Genomic DNA, 17,468 nt, shown 5'->3' on the forward strand with positions numbered 1-17,468 from the left:
CCAGAAGAAATGGCAACTGCTGCAAGGCGCCGCAGAAGGGGCGTGGCAGGTGTTGCAGGGCTGGCAGTTCTCCCCATCCATCTCCCCCCTCTCCATTTGTCCAGGGGTGCCAAGTGTTTGCGCCAAGCGCTGATTGTCCTTATCGAAGGCACAGATCGCCTGGCCAGAGGAAGCGAACAGGAAAGGCGGCGCGGATCGCATGCGTAGATGCTGCCTAGAGATTGGCGATTGCAGACCGCACTTGCGTGCCAGTCGGGCAAAAAGAGGCTAGCCGAGAAAAACCAGTGCCAAGTGATGAATGTCCGTGTTATGCGATCTAATGATCTAGAAATGAAGTTAATAAATCGTTTAACCAGATGGCCACAGCTCTTTTCCAGATCGCAAACAAGGCTGCTTCTGTGGATTTTCAGGAACCAGACGTCAGAGATGTCCGATTTAAACAAACTACAAAAAGGAATATATATAAAATTGGATATAGGTATCATATCAGTCCATATATGGATACTATACACATATAGATACTATATACTTTGGATACAGAAACCAATTTACAAGGTAGTATACCTTAAAAAACCTTATAATTCTGCATTCTACTTCGATTTTCTTAACTGGATGATCCAGACCAATGCTTCTCCACCTCGAGAGTTGGCTAGTTAAAGTCCAAGTGGCCATTACTGGCCCCACTTGCCCCGTTTGCGAGCAGCAAGTGATCGACCACCGGGCCGACAGACAATTTGCATAACTACCGTGCTTATGCCGCAAACATAACAAATTACAACGATTTTGCGTATGTACATACCGGGCGGATGGATGGAAAGCGAGGCGTTTAGCAAATATCTGCCGTCCCGTAACGGGACTCTCCGTGCCGGGAAAATGAAGAGCAAGGCCGAGATGCAATGGCCAAGACACATGGTAATGGCCACAATCAGGCCGCAACAAGACAGGCGAACTTCAAGTGGAATTATGCAAAGCGTGTCGTCGTCTCCGCCAGAACCACACCACAAATCACCTCGCATTCTTCGTTTTCAGTTACTTTTATTTAAGTTAAAAATTGCTTAAGATTAGAGGTTTATATTTAGGTTGTGCAATTTGTCGAGTTTGCACTTATATGCTAGTTTAAATATGCGGCAGTCGATTAGTGGTTGATCGGTGATTTAATGTGCAGTTATTATAGATGTACGATCTGCAAGGGAAAACGTGAATTAGTCTCGATTCAAAGCGCTTTGTTTGTTTAATCACTTACCTAGTATATAATTTAGTTAGAATTAGGCGCCACATACCCCAACGAAAGAAGATCTGCAAGTGAAGAAAGGTAATTAGTTATGAATTTACCACGATTAACATAATAAACACAGACCAAAGCAATTAAAAAAAAGAAAACAAATTGTTCCGTGTCTAAGTAAAGCTGATGAAATATACGCTTCTGGAAAAGAAAAAGCGAATATTCTTGCTGATGTCTTTCAACTGAAGCATAATCTGACACATTCATATTCAAACCAAAATACAATTGACCAAGTCAAAATATCTTTACAATCTATAGCTGAAACCCCAAACAACATCGCAGAAATTTGTAGAGTCACTTATCCAGAGGTTTTTTCAATTGTAAAAGCTCTCCATACTAGAAAATCTCCTGGAATTGATGGAATACCTAATATATCCTTGAAAAACCTTCCTACAAGCGCCATTAATCATATTGTTAACATTGCCAATCACTGTCTTCAGGCAGGCTATTTCCCACGGGATTGGAAGATAGCAAAAATAGTTCCAATTCTCAAACCAGGAAAACCTCCTGATAACCCTGAAAGCTACCGACCAATAAGCCTATTAAGCGGATTGTCCAAGATTCTGGAAAAATTAATTAAATTGAGATTGGTGAAATTTTTGGACATACACAACACACTACCAACGGTACAGTATGGTTTTAGAAATGGTCTAAATACCATACTGCCGACCTTAAAACTAAGAAATTATATTAAAGAAAGTATCCAATCCAAACAATCTGTAGGGCTGGTTACACTTGATATTGAGGCTGCATTTGATACTGTATGGCATGACGGACTGTTGCACAAACTAAAGATGATTGGAACTCCCATATACCTCATTAAAATAGTTCAAAAATTTTTGACACATCGATACTTTAGCGTTAATTTGGACAGTAGTCAATCTGCTAGACGAATTTTAAATGCAGGTGTGCCACAGGGTTCTGTCTTAGGACCTACATTGTTTAATATTTTTACACACGATATTCCACAAGCTACAAACTGTGTACTTTCACTGTTTGCTGACGACGCCGCTGTCTACAGTGCTGGTTTCTCGTACAGCGAGATAAATCAATCCATGCAGAGTTACTTAAATGAATTAGACATATATTACAAAAAATGGAAAATTAAAATTAACCCTAATAAAACGAATGCTATATTTTTTACAAAAAGAAGGAAACCTCGTTATCTTCCTGATAGACAGTTGCGAATACTAGACTCTCCAATACAATGGGTTGACAACATTCGATATTTGGGTATAATTTTTGATAAAAAACTAACATTTAAATACCACATCAACAACACAATTATGAAAGTTAATAAAATTATTTGCACACTGTACCCTCTAATAAATCGTAAATCTAAATTATCAATATCCAATAAGATCATAATTTTTAAAACAATTTTTAATCCAATATTAATGTATGGGTCACCTGTTTGGGGTAGATGTGCTCAAACTCATATCAAAAAACTTCAAATATGCCAAAACAAGCTGTTAAAATTAATAATGAACTTACCTTATTACACAAACACTAAGTACCTACATATAAAAGTAGGTGTACAAAAAGTTCAACAAAAAATACAATATTAACAATCTTTTGTTTCAAGTCTTAGTTTTTTAAGTTAGTTGTAAGTCAATTAAGGTTTTTCTTCTCCCTTGTTTTCCTTAATAAATAATAAATATTGTTATACAAAAAACTAAAAACAGGTCAACTAGACATAATTAATAAATATTTCAGATGAAAGCCTTAGCTAAACACTGTAAATACCTAATTATACCATTAGCTTTAATGAAATGTACATATATATATAAGGGATAAAGCACAAATAAATTAATTAATTAAAAATAATAAACACAGTTAAATTTAGCTGAGCTCAGTTACTAATTTACAATCAAATCATTTCATTAGTCTAACATATGTAAAATAACATCATTGAGCTTATTTAAATTTAAGTGGTTTAAACTTATTATACGTACCTCGAAAGTGTTCCTAATGTAATGGTCTAATGGTCATTGGAATTGTCCGATGAAACTGCAAAGAAAGCATAAATTTACTAATCGATACAGTAATTAGAATACAAAAGTATTCCATATTCCAATTTTAAATTTTAAAAACTTTCTCAGTTACTAATTTACAATCAAATCATTTCATTAGTCTAACATATGTAAAATAACATCATTGTTTAATTTAAAAATAATGTGAGTTTAATAGTTATAATCTCATACCTTCAAAACGTTTTAGCTGCAGCGTTTGTTGGTTTTGCCCATGGAAACTGCAATAAAAAGAAGGATACATCATTAGTAATATTCCTTTGCTTTTTAATCAATAAATGCTTGAGTTTGTTATCAGAAAAACATAACTTTACACTAATCAAGTCATTTCATAGGTGTCCCAAGGTAAAAATCGAAAATCATCATTGAAAGCAACTCTGAATAGAAATCAACTTACCTAGTTAAAAAAGAAAAGTTTCCATGATATTGAAGTGCTCCTTTGCTTGTAGTATCTGCAAAATAAAAACAATTGTTAGTTTTATGTTCAATAAGCATAAAAGATTAAATTCATCAAAGGATTTATCAGTTATTGAAGTTTACGCTAATCAAGGCATTTCATAGGTGTCCCAAGGTAAAATAGATATGTCATCACAAAAGCCAACTTATGTCCCATAGACATATAGATTCCAACTCACCTTAGAAGGCGTATCGCGTGCGAATGTCCTCCAGTTTCTTGCAGATCTGGTTGGGAGTGCGGAACATGTCGCCAGCGATGCTCTTCTGCTTGGCTGCCTCGATGGACAGATACTGCTCGCAGAGATCGCCGTCCAGTACGTTCTTGACCGGATAATACGAGCTCCTGTAGCTGAGATGGTCGCGTCCACAGAGCGGAGGATTCTCATTGCGCATGTGCATCTCCAGATGCTGGAAGAAGTCGTAGTCCTCGCGACTGGTGAACGGAACGAAGGCTCCAACAGTGCCACTTAGCGTGGCGTATATAAGCGCTTCCGATCCTCCAGGAATTAGCGTTGCCTTCTGCAGCGACATGATGATCTCGCCCACATGGAAGGAGCAAATGTTCTCAGACTTCTGCGAAGCACCTGACAGCAGGCCACGATCCCACAGAGACTTGGTGCCCGTTGGATCCTCGTCCACATCGTCCGTCACGGAGTGGGGCAATCGCTGAATGCTCAGGTTGCCAAACTTATCGGCGATGGCTATGGTGTCGTAGTCCAGCAAGGTGGTGGCCGTCACCCAACGAGGATGCGTGTCATCGGCAAATATAATCAGCTGGTTCTCGGCGCGACGATAGCGTATGAAAAATACTGATTCCTGAACATCGGACACGTAAACACGATGACCCATGGCTTGGATATTGACAATCTGATAGGGAATGTGCTTGTTCTCGCATTTGCGCAGCATTTTCTTCTTGCCGAAGTCGTAGATTCGCAACATTCGACCGCAGCCAGCTAGTAGACGACCCTGGAAGCCACAAAGGGCTCCAGGAATCTCGTCAATTTCCGTGCGGTGCATGAATTCCAGGCTGGAGCATGTGGGGTCTATTTTGTAGATATCAATGCAGCCACCTTGCGAAATCCTGGGATTCAGCTGCAGATCCTTGGCGATTCCCACGGCCAGGTAGTACCGGCCATCAGCCGCTATGGAGAACTTCAGCATGGCCATCGACATAATGGCCTCGTTTTGGGTGAGCGGCACACTGAACATCGTCTGACCATGCATGGCGTCCAGGCAGCGGATCTGCGAGGCCCAAAGACCTAGTCCTGCTTTGGGCGATGAAAACACGTCCTCGGGAAGGACTTCGTTGATGAAAGCATTGGCCATTTCGCGGGCCAACTCCCTCTCCTCATCGCCAGCTGCACTGCGCATCTCCTCCGCCATTTGCTCCTTCCGGGCACTCTTCGTATCCTCTGTGTAGGCGTTGTGATCGGTTTCGGCAATCAGCATGCGGCCCGTGTCCGGATGGATTACGAAGGTACGCGGAGTATACTGCAAGGGGAACGCCACTTGATTGAACACGGCTCCCAGTTTCTCCAGGGCCAAGATTCTCAAGGTGTTGGTGGATATAGCCACGATACCTTCGCTGCACTGCTCGCTGGAGAAGCCAGAAGCATACTCCAGGGTTTCATAGGACAGGGGCGTCAAATGGAATCGATTTTGATGGTAGTACGACAGCCAGGTTCGACTGGACATGGCCAGCACCGCTTCGGATCCCTGCATCTTGATCCGGAAGAGCTTTACGGGTCGGGAACCCAAATATCTCGTTCGGGTGTCTGCCAAATCTCCGGAAACAGGATCGAGCACAGTTCTCAGCAGGACACCGTTGCTCAAGCCAATGTTTAGGTAAATGGTTCCCTTATTGTTGCCACTGCGCTGAGCGGGAGCATCGTCGTCCAAACCTCCCTGAGTCGTGCTCTCGGTGTGACCCATTTCGACCAGGCAAAGGGATTCGGCTGGCGAAGGCAGGGCTTGCATGGAGCAGGGAGTGAGACAGTTGTTGGGATCCAGCGATAGGATGCGCACGGTATTATCCGACAGGCCGACGGCTAAGAACCAGGATCTCTGCTCCCCCTCCGGAACAGTTCCCAAGGCCATGCACATAATCTCAGCAGGCATCTCGGAACGTTCCGTGTACTCGTTCAACTCTCCAGTCTGCAAGGATAAAATGTATTCATTAGTTCCGCGGTTAAGTAAAGGATAAGGCTCTTGGTGGATTTTGAAGCTCAGCACTGCAGGACACATAGTGTCTCAACATGATTGTTCTTTTCGTGTTTTTGTCATCAGAGCAAGAAGTCAACATTTGAGTGTAATATGGTAGAATGCTTACCGGATCCATTTCGAAGTAGACCAACTCCCTGCCCGACAAGGTGATGACCACCTGGCGCTGATTCACTGCGCACTTGGTAATGGACTTCTTGCCCGGAGCCTTCCACTCGTTCACACGCTTGTCGGATCGAATATGTCGAATGCCATCGGGGTACACCTGAACCAGCGCATCGTCGCCCAGGGCGGCACAACAGAGCGTGGGCGTGGTGCCCAGGAAACCGCTGTCCGTGACTTCCTCGACGGTTTCGCCGATGCTCAAAACGAGGGTGGCATTCACGAAGGACACGATGATATAGGCATCAAACTCGTCTAAAAATAGGGGAGCAAAACAATACTTGGAACGTGAGTACTTGAGTTTGAACTGGGTAAGCGGCAAAGATTTGCGTATCACACAAGACATTGAATAATCAGTTTATCAAGTTGTAATCAATGGATAATTCAGTTGAAACACGGTTGACAAATATCGCATCATGTTCAATGTCCGACGGGCTTAAATATAGTTTGCTTTGTTCTGTTTTCATTGGTATAGTAGTAGTGGTAGTATCTGTTTGACTTATGAGCTGCAGTAAATGTTGCCTTACCTATCGCTTCACAAAAGACAATTTAAATTTACACAAACGAGAGAAATTCTCTTTAATCGCTTGTCTTTTTCGATAGTTCACACATATTGCCGTCTGTGTTTAAGCGCCTGAAATAAGAGAGAACTGGTGGTTGATAACTTGTGGGACTTGTTTGGAATCGTGTGTAAAGCTAGGTGTAATCTATATCTCGATCTGTATCAATGCACCAGTTGAGTTATTAGCCACGTTTCAGTCTTAGTCTAATCTTAGCTTAGGAATCATGATTAATGCGCGCAGACACTCACCATCAGCTCGTTTCTTCACAGTCCAAACCGCATTGGGATTACCAGGCAGCTCGGAAACGGCCATCTCGGAGACCTCCAGACCGTGGCGCAGCACCCGCAGAGTGGAACGAGGTCCTCGACCGCAAAGGACGTACAGTTGAGGGGTGTCCTCGTTGGCCAAATCGGCCACCTGAGAGGTGATGATCGGTGCGAAAGAGGGCAGCTCATCCACAAGCACCAGGTTCTTTAGGGCACGTGGCGCAAAGAAGAAGGTTTCACCCTCCTCCAAAGGCATGGCCGAACTGAACTCCGGCTCGTCGTCGTCGTCACCCAGGTGAGCGATTTGATACAGGTAGCTAGAAGTTATACGAATACCTCAATTAGTACCCATTCATACTCTTCTTAAATGAATGATTTGTAGAAACTTACTGGTTGCCAAACTCGCTGGCCACGAACAGGAAACCCGTCTTCAGCACGCACATGGCAGTTGCCGGCGGCACTGTATCAAAGTACTTCAGCTTGATCTCGGAGACCACATCATCGTCCGTTTCCAGGGTGATCTTGAAGATGTCTCCCTGCTCGGTCTGCAGCAGGAAGAAGTACATGCTCTTGGTGCGATGTGTGGCCGAGCAGATGAAGATCATGCCCCTCTCGGGATCATCCAGATCGTTTCTCCTGCGCGGAATGGGACAGCGGATGTCGTGCTGATCGCCGAGATTCTTGTACGTTAGGTAGTTCTCCGAGCAGATCAGCACGCCCGAAGGACCATCGTTGCCCCCGGGCACGGATACCAAGAAATTGGCGTGCTCTTCCAAGGGCTCCGAGTATTTGCGAACCACGTGGTTCAAGCCGAGATCCAACTCGTAGAAAGTCAGCGTTTGCTGAGTGCGCTGGGCGGCGTCACCTGGAACAAATGGATGCGACACAGATTAGTTACTGGACTATAGAATTGTACTATCAAAATGTTCTCGATTGAGATTTGGTAGTGTGGGTCACAAATCAGTGAAGTGTGGCTAGGCAGTTACAGCAACACCAATGGTTCAGTGATCACGATTTATCTGGCACTAAGTACAGTCAGTGTTCGTGGTGTGTATCCACTAAACCTGTGAATTAAAGCGCCTTCTAGGGTCTACACGCCACCTAGTTAATGCTTACCCGATGGATCCATGTCGGCCTCCTCGTAGTCGATCTCCAGGCAGGCGAACATGGGATTATCGAAGCCCACATCCACGCCGACCATGTGGTATGTCAGTGTATTTGATTTGTGGGCCTCCAGGGGCGATGAGATCGTGAGGCGAGCCTGCGTGTCCCGGTTCATGATGTAGGCCAGCTTTTGCTTCTCCACGGCGCCAATCATCACGGCTCTGCCTTTGGGATCGATGGCAAAGTATTGCCCCGGCACAATCCTGCGACATCCCGACTTTCCGAACGTCTCCTGGTGCACTTTTTCGAGCGCATTCTTGGAGGGATTGTACTCGAGGATCACGATGCGTCCCGAGTCGGAACCTACAACTATGTAATCTGCAAAGCAAGGTAACGATATTCGAGGTTAGGGTCATATAATTAACACTTTCTAATGACTTTAATGCTATTATATTGACTTTGTAACTCGAAGTTTCAATTCGCCACTCCGTTGAGTTGGTTTATGGCAAATGCGACGTCAAGTCTTTCGGTTTCTCTCGCACTTAGACGCGTTCAAAGGTCTTACTGGGGTCAACTATCCGGCTGTTGCCTCAATAGGGATTTGTGCGATTTACATAGATTATATTGGAGCATTAAAATACATTTGGAAGACTCACCTTTAGTGCCTCCCGTCAGTCGAAAGGCCATCAGGGCGCGAACGCAGCCGAATATCTCCGTGGAGAGCAGGGTGTGCACCTTGCCGGTGTTGGAGTCCGGACGCAGTAGCTCCAGCGACTTGCCACGCGACAGGAGGACCTCCTGCTGCTTGCCGCCGGAGAAGTTGCCGTGGACCGCGTGGGTCACGCCGGTGGCCTTCTGCAGGGTCAGATTGTACAGATACATGGTGGAGCACTACACTCTTTCACTTTTGTCCACGACTGCAAGAGAAGTACAGTTGAGGTTAGGTACAGTTGCCGACAAGGGAAAAAGTCACGTTTTTTTTTAATGAATTTGTACTACTTTGAAAACCATGGCCACAGTATGGAGAGTCGTGTCGCCTAACGATGCTAGTAAGCAGCATTTAATTCTTAGTTTAGCACGCTTCAAATGCGACCAAAGCACAGACATTTCTGATTTCTGGAGATACTTCGTGCGGAAAGCGCTTAAATAATAGCAGATATCAGTGCTAGCACGTGTATTTGTTTACCTTTGGCCGGTCAAATGGGTGAATTAACACATTTCACCAGCGATGCCTTCGGATTCGAATTTTCCTGATTACTCGGAAATCTTCATTTTCACATCTGCTCCGTTCGCCGACAAAAAGTAAAAGAACTATAAAAGTAAAAATGGTGGTGCATAAAATGTGGCTTGACTTATCGATAGCGCGCGGTCGTCGATCTTACTATCGATAATAGGCCCTGTTCAGACTGATTATAATTTAAATAATATTTTTACTGGAAATTGTTGCTGCAGAAAACATTAATTTCCTCGAAATCTTGGTCAAGATATATAAAATTTATTCTTCATTAAATTTACCACATTTAAATATTTAGAAATTGGCATGCGCCAATCCCAACCAAAAAGTGTCTCAATAAGGCTAGATATATAATATAATTTTTCTGCAAAAAAATTGAAAACTACAAGGATCTGTAAAAAAAATTTACTAAATCAATCGTTTTTTCTTTCTAAAATTAAATATATCGTTAGCATGGGCTAAAATGAAAACAAAACGACCCACAATATTGGTGCTCATAGGCTGGGATATATTATGCTATTTGACATGAAAAAGTGGAGAGCTTCAAAGAGATTTAAAAAATTATATAGATCGGCCCCCAACTAGATTCTTTCTGTTTATTCGATCTCTACTTGAGCATATTCTTACGCGACATAGGTTTATGCTAGTAAACTAATTAGCAATTAAATAATTACTTATGAAACTAGGTTTGGTGACTATCGATATACCGACTTCAGATTCGCCGCATCTCTAGTCAGTCAGTGTTGTAAAACCTGAAAAGTCGTTGCAATTTGTGCTTCCTCAAAACAGCTGACAGTTGAAAACAAATATTTCGTGATTTTTGTAAATATTGCTAGCGTTTTGATATGGAGGAGCAAGAGGATAGAGAAAAGCTCTACGAAGAAGCCCACAAGAAGGTGAAACTGGGCGAGGAGCTGAAGAAAGCGCTGAAAGACTTTGAAGATCTGCCTGGCGTCAGCAAAGTGCAGCGAAAAATTCAGCAAGAGCTCAAGTTTCTCAATAAGGTTTGTTGCATCTTTTTCACGGTAAAAGCATTGAGTAAATGCAATTTCCTTCAAGGTGATTACTACAAAGTCCGTGAAGGAACACCACATAACCAGCAGTAACTTTGTATACTACGATTTTCTCATTAAAACTCTGCGATTGCAACAAGGAGTAGTCGACATCAACGCCGTATTCCGCCTGGAGTCTAGGGATAGTCCCCTGAGAGTCGACATTGTGGCCAACAATGGACTCAAGTGGGTAAAGGTGATAGCCAGGAACTCGAAGTCCGTCGAGGATGCGGCCAGGGGATGTGTCAGCATCGGAGCACGAAGTGTCATCGACCAGGCGGAGGACTATCTGGAGGCCAGCGAGCTGAGTTTCTGCATGTTCCAGAGGCCGAAGGTAATGACTCCTAGTACCCTAACCTTCACCGCCTTATATACTCCCTTTCAGATAGTATTTTACTTCTCCAACAAAATCGAGGATTCCCTGCATGAAGAGCTCATGGAAATGGGCGTGCAAACTGCTTCCTTGGACTCGCCAGACACCGACTTGGATATGTACGCCACGACCTCGAATGAACTGAATCTAGATGTGACCACTTTGCTGGCCTACGTGAGTGCGCTGACCAACGGATCCGCCAACTGGGTCTACAAGGAACCCCTGCTCACCGAACAGGCGGAAAGGGAAAGAGCCTCGCCGCTGAAACCGCTCCTGGAGAAAATCCTAGAGGGAAAAACCTTGGTCTGCTGCCAGCTAGCCTACGAGGCCTTCCAGAGTATTTTGGATATTGTCGGCGGCGAGGGCGAACGGAAGCGAGCCGAGGAACTGATGAAACGGGTCACCGTTTATCCGGATGTGGAAACAATACCCGAAGAATTCTCCCACATACGTTTCACTGCCAACGTAAACGAGCGAAGTCTGAAAATCTTTAGTTTCGGCATGGCCAGGCAAATTTTTACTGTGACCTCGAATAAGGCCTTTGTGAGATCAGCTAAGATGCAGGTATGCATGCATAGATAATGTGATTTTGTCCTGACTTTAATGTCTGTGCTTTACAGGGTATCAATGTGCCTGTGTTTGTACACGCTTCAGTTGCACTTACCGAAGGTAAGCAGGCAACAGGAAGACCGCTTTAAAAGCCAATAAGCGTTAAGACTTTTTAAATAAATTTTATGTGATTTTTTCAAAAACTCTACACAAAATTGTTATAATTATTAAATAAAACTCCTTCAAACGCAATTTGAATTCGATTGGTTTTTAAGATTTCAAAACGATACATACGACTCTTATCGATTGTTGTCATGACAGAGCTGCCATACCTCGCGCATAAAACATATGTAAACAAAAGTGAAATTTTGGAAACTGCGTTCTTGTAAAAGAATAGACATTTTGCTTGCATAAAACAGGCAATAATGCAATTGGGAATATAATTATTAAATTTTAGGTGCCTGGCAATTTTACCGTTACAAGAGCAAACATTTAATTTTAAATCAGGACGGGAAAACAGCCAAAAACATGGACTGCGCACCTCTGAACTTGGTAAGAACCCGAAGAAAACTTAAATGTACATGGTTTTAAATGGAATTGACTACCCAAATCAAAGGCTCATTTCCACGAGCGAAGGTCGGAGCGATTTATACGCAATCACCGCTATGAGGAGGCCATTAAAGCGCTGGAAACATCCCTAATCTACATGCAGGATGCGCAAAAACGGGTGGCTCTGCCCAAATCCAAGGAGGTTCTGGACACATTGACCCTCGATTTTCAGCGCAAACTGCGTCAAATTGAGATGCGAAAGACCCAGCACGGTCTGAACAAGCTGAAGGACTATGCTCCCTTGAAGGAAACCAGTCCCATGCTGCCCCTGCGACCAGAAGCCGTAGCCAGTGGAGGAGCAGGAGGATCCGCTCAGTCGGTGGCCAAGGCAATCGACAAAACAGTGCAGGACTTCGATGCCAAGTTCACCTCCTCCTTGGTGGCGAAGGCCTCTAGCACACTGGCCCATTCGGAGCCCCAAATGGAGACGCTGAAGAAGAGCGATTCTGCACAGGAGGAGCAGGAACACGATACCTACGATCAGCGACTGGGCGGCAGCGGGGACCTGGACCTGCCCTCCTTGGCGCCCTTGGAGTTGCCCTCCTTCGACTACAGCCTGTTCACCAGCTCCTCGGCTCCTTCGCTGGCCAGCTATGCCGGCATGGCTGAGAGCTTCCAGAAATAGGCTTAGTTAAGATCCATTTGTACAACTTCAATTGAGAGATCTCGTGGTAATGCAGTGCCCGCTGAGGATTAGGATTTAATTTTAGGCACGTTCTTTATTTCAAAGTTTTGTGCAGTTCCCTTGTGAAGCGTATTAAAAAAACAAATGAAATTAGGTTAATTCACATTAAATTGTGCAATATACATAAACCGAAGCATTAAATTTAAAGAAATGAGCACTTCTACTCTAAATATAACAATAAAACAGCACATAACTTTGTGTATTACAATCTAAGTCGTTTATTTGGCCATCAGCCCCTTCAGCAGATCATCCATGTCGGTTTCGGTCTCGACATTCTTGAGCAGAAGCAGGACCTGCGCCTCCATCTCGCAGAGGATATCTGGTTTCTGGTAGGTAATGATCAGCGTGTTGAACTGGTGGTGGACAGAGAGGCTCTCCTGCGCGGGCTTGACCCCACAGCGGTCCAGTTCCGGGACCGGGATGACCTTGTAGTACTTCTTGTTCGAGGTGCGCACGACTATGGCGCGCTTCTCGGGATCGGCGGTTACGTTGTAGGTGTCCAGGGAGTAGGGCATGTTGCGGATGCGCCACTCGATGTTCTTCTTGGTGATCCGCTTGGTCAGCAGTGGCGCGGTGTTGCTCTCCCGCAGGGTGAAATCTCCGCCTGCGAGGGAGTCGGTTTCCTCGCCAGATCCTGGTGGCTTGTTGCCCGACCAGTTCAGCTGACGCGGCTCATCGCCCAGCTCGATTTCCCACTCCGACTCGCCCATGATCTTGTTGCTCTTCGATTTCCAGGCCCGCCGCTGCACGATTCCCGTGTCCATGTTGTACTCCTCGGCCATCTGCCTGCCGTCCGGGAATTTGTAGAGCACCTTGCGGGCGCGGCCACTGATCATGGAGTTCTTCTCCGCCGTCTGCAGGTAGTTTAGCCAGCTCTGGTAGGACATCTCTGGGAATTTGTGGATTGGATTACCTAGGCACACGTCTCCGGGGATTCGAAAATAACAATTGAAAGCGGCTGAAAATTTGATCGATGGCGCAAAGTTGAAAATTTGTTGAAAAGCACATTGCGATGGAAACCTGGCAACCCAGCTGTCAGTTTGTTTACATCGCAAGCCGGGTTACCAAGGCACTTCAAAACATTACATAAAATACCTTATGATCAATTTATTTAAAGGTAATAGTTTATTTTATTGTAAAATACGTATTAAATATTGCCATTTTATATTAGTTACATATAAATTGATTTTGAGATTCGAATATATCCAATGAATTCAGCTTTTTTCCGGCTACCCAATTTACAGTTGGTTCTAGTGCTCGAGTTGGCAGCTCCGTGCGTACACAAAAAAACAGAGTTGACGTGGCCGGCGCAGTGACTACATAAAATATTCGCATATTTCATCACGGCAGCGATTTAATTATTGCTATTTAAAGTAAGCAGCGGTCACTCCGGCCGTAGTTTATAAATAGCCACTAGACCGTCCGTCCCGAATCCGTAGAATTAGCAGCTAATTTGGACGCATTTGTGCTTACAGGCGGCAGACGAAATAAGCGAAAATCGAAGAAGCGAAAATCGAACTACGAAAAAGGGAATTAATTAAACATTAAAAATGAGTTTGGTGTGGACTTTGATCGCCGGATTTCTCTATGCGGAAATCGCACTGGTCCTCCTGCTGGTTCTGCCGGTGCTCACTCCTTACCGCTGGAACCGGTTCTTCAAGTCCAAATTCCTATCGATGTTGGGACAGCAGGCGCACATATACTTCCTGCTGATCATGGGAATCCTGGTCATTTTCCTCCTGGAGGCCATTCGCGAGATGCGCAAGTACTCCGGATTGCAGCAGTCCAACGAGGTCCACTTGAACGTGGAGATGCAGCACAGCATGAAGCTGTTCCGTGCCCAGCGGAACTTCTACATCTCCGGATTCGCTATTTTCCTGGCCCTGGTCATCCGTCGACTGGTAAACTTGATCTGCACCCAGGCCAATCTCCTGGCCCAGAGCGAGGCCTCCTTCAAGCAGGCACAGAGCGCCACTGCTGCCGCACGTTCCTTGCTGGAGAACAAGAACACCGAGAAGGCCAAGGAAGCCGGCGAGGATACCACTCTCATCGAGGTGAGTCCACGTCCCAAACCCCTGCATCCGATCCCCAGGAATGGCATGTCTAGAGAGCTAACACCTAAGACTTTGGAGTTCAATTGGCTACTACCAGCTGTAAAGATATGGCAATGCATATAGAAGGTGTGGTCAAAATATGGCGAGATAATGTGATAAATACCATTTTAGGCGACTAAATAATCGCATAGCTAGACGAGATTCCATAATAATTTGAAATATCTATAATTCATTCCACTTTCTGGTATATTATTATTGAATATAAGATACGAAAAGGCTTTAAATGTAGTCAATTAACGATATAGAACTTCAAATACCAGTCTATATCATGATTAATACGTTTATTTCCGTGCTCCTATCTTAAACGTTAACTTAAATCAGTTTGAAGACCGCAGAATTTGTCATAGGCTTACTGCTTTTGTTTTGACCGCAGCTGAACGTTTCGAAACCACACCCAAACACAAATGTTGGGCCTCGATAAACAGAAGCCACCACTCGAAAGTTTAAACCTCTTGTTAACTCTTTAAACAGCTGTCAAGACTGCGGAGACGTGTGCAAGGACTCACCGCCCGAGTGTCCTAAGTATCCCCACCTAGAGCCCCCACCTCATATCCATTCCCAAACACCCAAAGCGAACAAAAACCCAATCGAAACTCAAACGAAATCCGACTTTTGCAGCTCAACAAGCTGCGCGAGCGCGTCCAGGAGCTGACCTCCGACTTGAACCGCGAGAAGAAGGACAAGGAGGCGGTTAAGTCGCAGGCGGAGAGCATCAACCGCGAGTACGACCGCCTCACCGAGGAGTACAGCAAGCTGCAGAAGAAGATAACCATCGGCGGAGGCGGAAACAAGGATGATTAAACTCTGCGGAGCCAAGTCCAACATTTAAATAACGATAAGACTTATAAGCATGGCGGTGGGGCAGCGAAAGCAGGCACATTTAAAAGATTATAACGATTTCAAATCGATAGAAAGCACACACATTTAATTGTTAATCCTCATTCACACAACTATACCATTTGATAATGATAATGGGGTATATAGATAATGGTCCCTCAACTCAATGTTCGTTTCGCCCGAAGTTTTGTATTTTATTCGTGTTAAGTTTTGTTTGCCACAGTAACACCCAAAAAGCGTCGTGGCTATTAAAAGAACAACCAAAAAGTACCCCTCCAGTTGTGATCGATTCGATGATTCATCTGCTGGCGCGGATAGTCCACATCATGTCTGATAGTACACGGCCATGACGTCAGACGCAACCTGTTTGCTTACTCGAAGCTTAGAAGTCGGAGGCGTTACATTATCAGTGTGAGAATAGAGCATTACCCAGAAATGCTAATCAAATTCACATACATACGGTGATAACAAGCGTTTATATTCTAATTATTTAGGGATCAGTTCAGTTCATACTTTAATCTTAACTTGAACAGAGATCCTACATGAATTCGGTGTTCAATAAACTGCATTAAAATGCTTACTCCCACCAGAAGCTTACAGAGAAGCTAGGAGCTTCAGATCTCACATAGTGCCACCATTTGGGTGGCATGTACAAACAGTCACCGGGTTGCAGGAGCAGCTGGTAGAACTTCACCTTGGCTACCAAGGGATACGTTTCAGGATCCAGTTGGGAAGCATCTATTCGCGCTGTATTGGCCAGGAACTCACTGTCGTGGGGATACAGATTGTCTGTGTCTGCAGGAGCAGCTAGGATGATCCTCTTCGAACCGAATACCTGGCACAGCAAGTTGTGCTTGGGATCGTAGTGCATGGGTGAAACGGTTCCAGCTGGTCCCAGCCAGGCTTTGATGTCCACAGCTCCTGGGGTATCTTCGTTGCTGATGGTGCAGTAGTCGGGAATGGATATATCCTCTTTGAGAGCTGGTATCTGGGAGAAGAGCTCGTGCTGGGCGAGATACTCGATATTTTGGTCAGTATTGCTAGTATCCTTCCCGAACTGCCTGCTCAGGAAGTCGCGGATCTTCACCAGCTGCTGGGACCACTCATCGCTGGCATAGTTGGAACCTATTTCAATGGGCACCGTGCGATTCCCGGCCACTTGGAGAAGGTAATTGAGATCCAGCCACTTGCGCAGTGCAGGCCAATGCTGGATGGTGTTCAGCAGGAGTGAGGGTTGTCCTGCCTCGAAGCACTTTGTCTGGAACTCTTCTAGACTGGGAGCGTCCAGTTGGGGTATATCACAGTTGAAGGTTACTCGGGTTAATGGCTCTAGAGTAGGAAGTGGTGAGGAATTTGATGATACTGCTCCACCCTTGTCAAGATAACCCATTAGGGCGACTTTTAGTTCACACCAGTCATCCATGCAACCCAAAAGTTGAGCCTTATCCAGGATCTCACTGCACGCATCCTTCTGGGCGGGACTAGTACTCTCCAAGAGAAGGAAAAAAATCTAAAAAATATATTTTTGGTTTATATGGTGGCTGGTGCTGGTGGCTAAGTTTGCATCTAAATCCCACCTTGAAGCAACAGGCTATCGCATATATCTTCCTCGTGGCCAAGGGAACCTGGCTGAAGTGCCCTGTGTGAATGCGTTCCCAGTTCCTGTCCACCAGCGCACCAACTAGATATCCGGTTTCCTCCGCGCCGGAATCTCCGCCAGACTTCAAGTTCGTCAGGCGATCCGCGGCTATTTTGAGGATGTAGCGCGCCTCGACTTCACCCTGGACCACATTTTCCAGATCCACCCAGCGGGGCAGCAGCTGCGTCAGCTCCAGGAACCCACTATCCATAGAATGTTTAACAACTATTATTTGTTTACTTTTTAGCTTACGTTCAGCGTTGCCAGATTTCATTTGTAAGCTATAAATATTT

At 44.8% G+C, this 17,468-nt stretch overlaps 6 protein-coding genes and 4 non-coding genes across 16 annotated transcripts; 3 read left to right on the forward strand and 7 right to left on the reverse strand.

The window, feature by feature from the left end:
* Positions 1-1,018: 1,018 nt before the first annotated feature.
* Positions 1,019-9,429, reverse strand: LOC6736254 (splicing factor 3B subunit 3). Of its 5 annotated transcripts, XM_039293929.1 has the most exons (13): positions 9,270-9,429; positions 8,740-9,000; positions 8,096-8,461; positions 7,370-7,844; positions 6,962-7,296; positions 6,098-6,405; positions 3,948-5,922; positions 3,710-3,764; positions 3,487-3,533; positions 3,238-3,292; positions 2,777-2,799; positions 1,244-1,296; positions 1,019-1,183 (listed from the first exon to the last, which is right to left on the reverse strand). In XM_039293929.1, exons 2-7 carry the CDS (start codon positions 8,963-8,965, stop codon positions 3,949-3,951), a joined length of 3,684 nt encoding a protein of 1,227 aa, XP_039149863.1. In that variant the 5' UTR covers positions 8,966-9,000; positions 9,270-9,429; the 3' UTR covers positions 1,019-1,183; positions 1,244-1,296; positions 2,777-2,799; positions 3,238-3,292; positions 3,487-3,533; positions 3,710-3,764; position 3,948. The 5 variants fall into 5 exon arrangements, with proteins under 5 accessions (XP_039149863.1, XP_016029750.1, XP_044778932.1 ...); XM_016170518.2 differs by lacking the exon at positions 2,777-2,799; XM_044922997.1 differs by lacking the exons at positions 2,777-2,799; positions 3,238-3,292.
* On the reverse strand, positions 3,129-3,203 carry LOC120284865. Its single transcript, XR_005544127.1, has one exon. It is a non-coding gene; the product is annotated as a small nucleolar RNA Me28S-Cm788 (small nucleolar RNA).
* Positions 3,375-3,448, reverse strand: LOC120284864. The gene has a single exon (XR_005544126.1). It is a non-coding gene; the product is annotated as a small nucleolar RNA Me28S-Cm788 (small nucleolar RNA).
* On the reverse strand, positions 3,602-3,687 carry LOC120284852. The gene has a single exon (XR_005544114.1). It is a non-coding gene; the product is annotated as a small nucleolar RNA Me28S-Gm3113 (small nucleolar RNA).
* LOC120284875 lies at positions 3,830-3,911 on the reverse strand. The gene has a single exon (XR_005544137.1). It is a non-coding gene; the product is annotated as a small nucleolar RNA Me28S-Gm3113 (small nucleolar RNA).
* Positions 9,430-10,051: 622 nt separating the features above from the next.
* Positions 10,052-11,549, forward strand: LOC6736260 (UPF0415 protein C7orf25 homolog). Its single transcript, XM_002083108.4, has 4 exons — positions 10,052-10,321; positions 10,377-10,703; positions 10,755-11,306; positions 11,363-11,549. Exons 1-4 carry the CDS (start codon positions 10,163-10,165, stop codon positions 11,438-11,440), a joined length of 1,116 nt encoding a protein of 371 aa, XP_002083144.1. The 5' UTR covers positions 10,052-10,162; the 3' UTR covers positions 11,441-11,549.
* Positions 11,550-11,610: 61 nt separating this feature from the next.
* On the forward strand, positions 11,611-12,793 carry LOC6736261. Its single transcript, XM_002083109.4, has 2 exons — positions 11,611-11,843; positions 11,908-12,793. Exons 1-2 carry the CDS (start codon positions 11,820-11,822, stop codon positions 12,523-12,525), a joined length of 642 nt encoding a protein of 213 aa, XP_002083145.1. The 5' UTR covers positions 11,611-11,819; the 3' UTR covers positions 12,526-12,793.
* LOC6736262 (protein DPCD) lies at positions 12,565-13,631 on the reverse strand. The gene has a single exon (XM_002083110.4). It carries the CDS (start codon positions 13,470-13,472, stop codon positions 12,804-12,806), a length of 669 nt encoding a protein of 222 aa, XP_002083146.1. The 5' UTR covers positions 13,473-13,631; the 3' UTR covers positions 12,565-12,803.
* Positions 13,632-13,813: 182 nt separating this feature from the next.
* On the forward strand, positions 13,814-15,806 carry LOC6736263 (B-cell receptor-associated protein 31). 2 transcript variants are annotated; one of them, XM_016170581.3, is made up of 3 exons: positions 13,814-13,958; positions 14,061-14,639; positions 15,171-15,282. In XM_016170581.3, exons 2-3 carry the CDS (start codon positions 14,136-14,138, stop codon positions 15,219-15,221), a joined length of 555 nt encoding a protein of 184 aa, XP_016029753.1. In that variant the 5' UTR covers positions 13,814-13,958; positions 14,061-14,135; the 3' UTR covers positions 15,222-15,282. The 2 variants fall into 2 exon arrangements, with proteins under 2 accessions (XP_016029753.1, XP_016029752.1); XM_016170580.3 differs by lacking the exon at positions 15,171-15,282 and adding an exon at positions 15,318-15,806 and having other exon boundaries at positions 13,815-13,958.
* Positions 15,807-15,993: 187 nt separating this feature from the next.
* On the reverse strand, positions 15,994-17,464 carry LOC6736264 (bifunctional peptidase and arginyl-hydroxylase JMJD5). 2 transcript variants are annotated; one of them, XM_002083112.4, is made up of 2 exons: positions 17,114-17,464; positions 15,994-17,046 (listed from the first exon to the last, which is right to left on the reverse strand). In XM_002083112.4, the coding sequence occupies exons 1-2, from the start codon at positions 17,447-17,449 to the stop codon at positions 16,114-16,116; spliced, it is 1,269 nt and encodes a 422-aa protein (XP_002083148.2). In that variant the 5' UTR covers positions 17,450-17,464; the 3' UTR covers positions 15,994-16,113. The 2 variants fall into 2 exon arrangements, with proteins under 2 accessions (XP_002083148.2, XP_039149867.1); XM_039293933.1 differs by having other exon boundaries at positions 15,994-17,017; positions 17,114-17,253.
* Between the last annotated feature and the right edge of the window lie 4 nt (positions 17,465-17,468).

Source organism: Drosophila simulans, chromosome 3L, assembly GCF_016746395.2.
Source record: "Drosophila simulans strain w501 chromosome 3L, Prin_Dsim_3.1, whole genome shotgun sequence".
Taxonomy (NCBI): Eukaryota; Metazoa; Arthropoda; class Insecta; order Diptera; family Drosophilidae; genus Drosophila; species Drosophila simulans.

What these genes read in the sequence shown, in the direction of transcription:
- LOC6736254 (XM_044922997.1), bottom strand. Translation starts at nt 8,965, where the DNA reads ATGTATCTGTACAATCTGACCCTGCAGAAGGCCACCGGCGTGACCCAC. An exon ending in GGCCGACATGGATCCATCGG is followed by an intron (nt 7,845 to 8,095) that starts GTAAGCATTAAC and finishes CATTTGTTCCAG; the next exon opens with GTGACGCCGCCCAGCGCACT. An exon ending in TGTGAAGAAACGAGCTGATG is followed by an intron (nt 6,406 to 6,961) that starts GTGAGTGTCTGC and finishes CCCTATTTTTAG; the next exon opens with ACGAGTTTGATGCCTATATC.
- LOC6736260 (XM_002083108.4), top strand. Translation starts at nt 10,163, where the DNA reads ATGGAGGAGCAAGAGGATAGAGAAAAGCTCTACGAAGAAGCCCACAAG. An exon ending in AGCTCAAGTTTCTCAATAAG is followed by an intron (nt 10,322 to 10,376) that starts GTTTGTTGCATC and finishes ATTTCCTTCAAG; the next exon opens with GTGATTACTACAAAGTCCGT. An exon ending in TGAGATCAGCTAAGATGCAG is followed by an intron (nt 11,307 to 11,362) that starts GTATGCATGCAT and finishes TGTGCTTTACAG; the next exon opens with GGTATCAATGTGCCTGTGTT.
- LOC6736261 (XM_002083109.4), top strand. Translation starts at nt 11,820, where the DNA reads ATGGACTGCGCACCTCTGAACTTG. An exon ending in ACTGCGCACCTCTGAACTTG is followed by an intron (nt 11,844 to 11,907) that starts GTAAGAACCCGA and finishes CCCAAATCAAAG; the next exon opens with GCTCATTTCCACGAGCGAAG.
- LOC6736262 (XM_002083110.4), bottom strand. Translation starts at nt 13,472, where the DNA reads ATGTCCTACCAGAGCTGGCTAAACTACCTGCAGACGGCGGAGAAGAAC.
- LOC6736263 (XM_016170580.3), top strand. Translation starts at nt 14,136, where the DNA reads ATGAGTTTGGTGTGGACTTTGATCGCCGGATTTCTCTATGCGGAAATC. An exon ending in AGGATACCACTCTCATCGAG is followed by an intron (nt 14,640 to 15,317) that starts GTGAGTCCACGT and finishes CGACTTTTGCAG; the next exon opens with CTCAACAAGCTGCGCGAGCG.
- LOC6736264 (XM_002083112.4), bottom strand. Translation starts at nt 17,449, where the DNA reads ATGAAATCTGGCAACGCTGAACGTAAGCTAAAAAGTAAACAAATAATA. An exon ending in CGATAGCCTGTTGCTTCAAG is followed by an intron (nt 17,047 to 17,113) that starts GTGGGATTTAGA and finishes TATATTTTTTAG; the next exon opens with ATTTTTTTCCTTCTCTTGGA.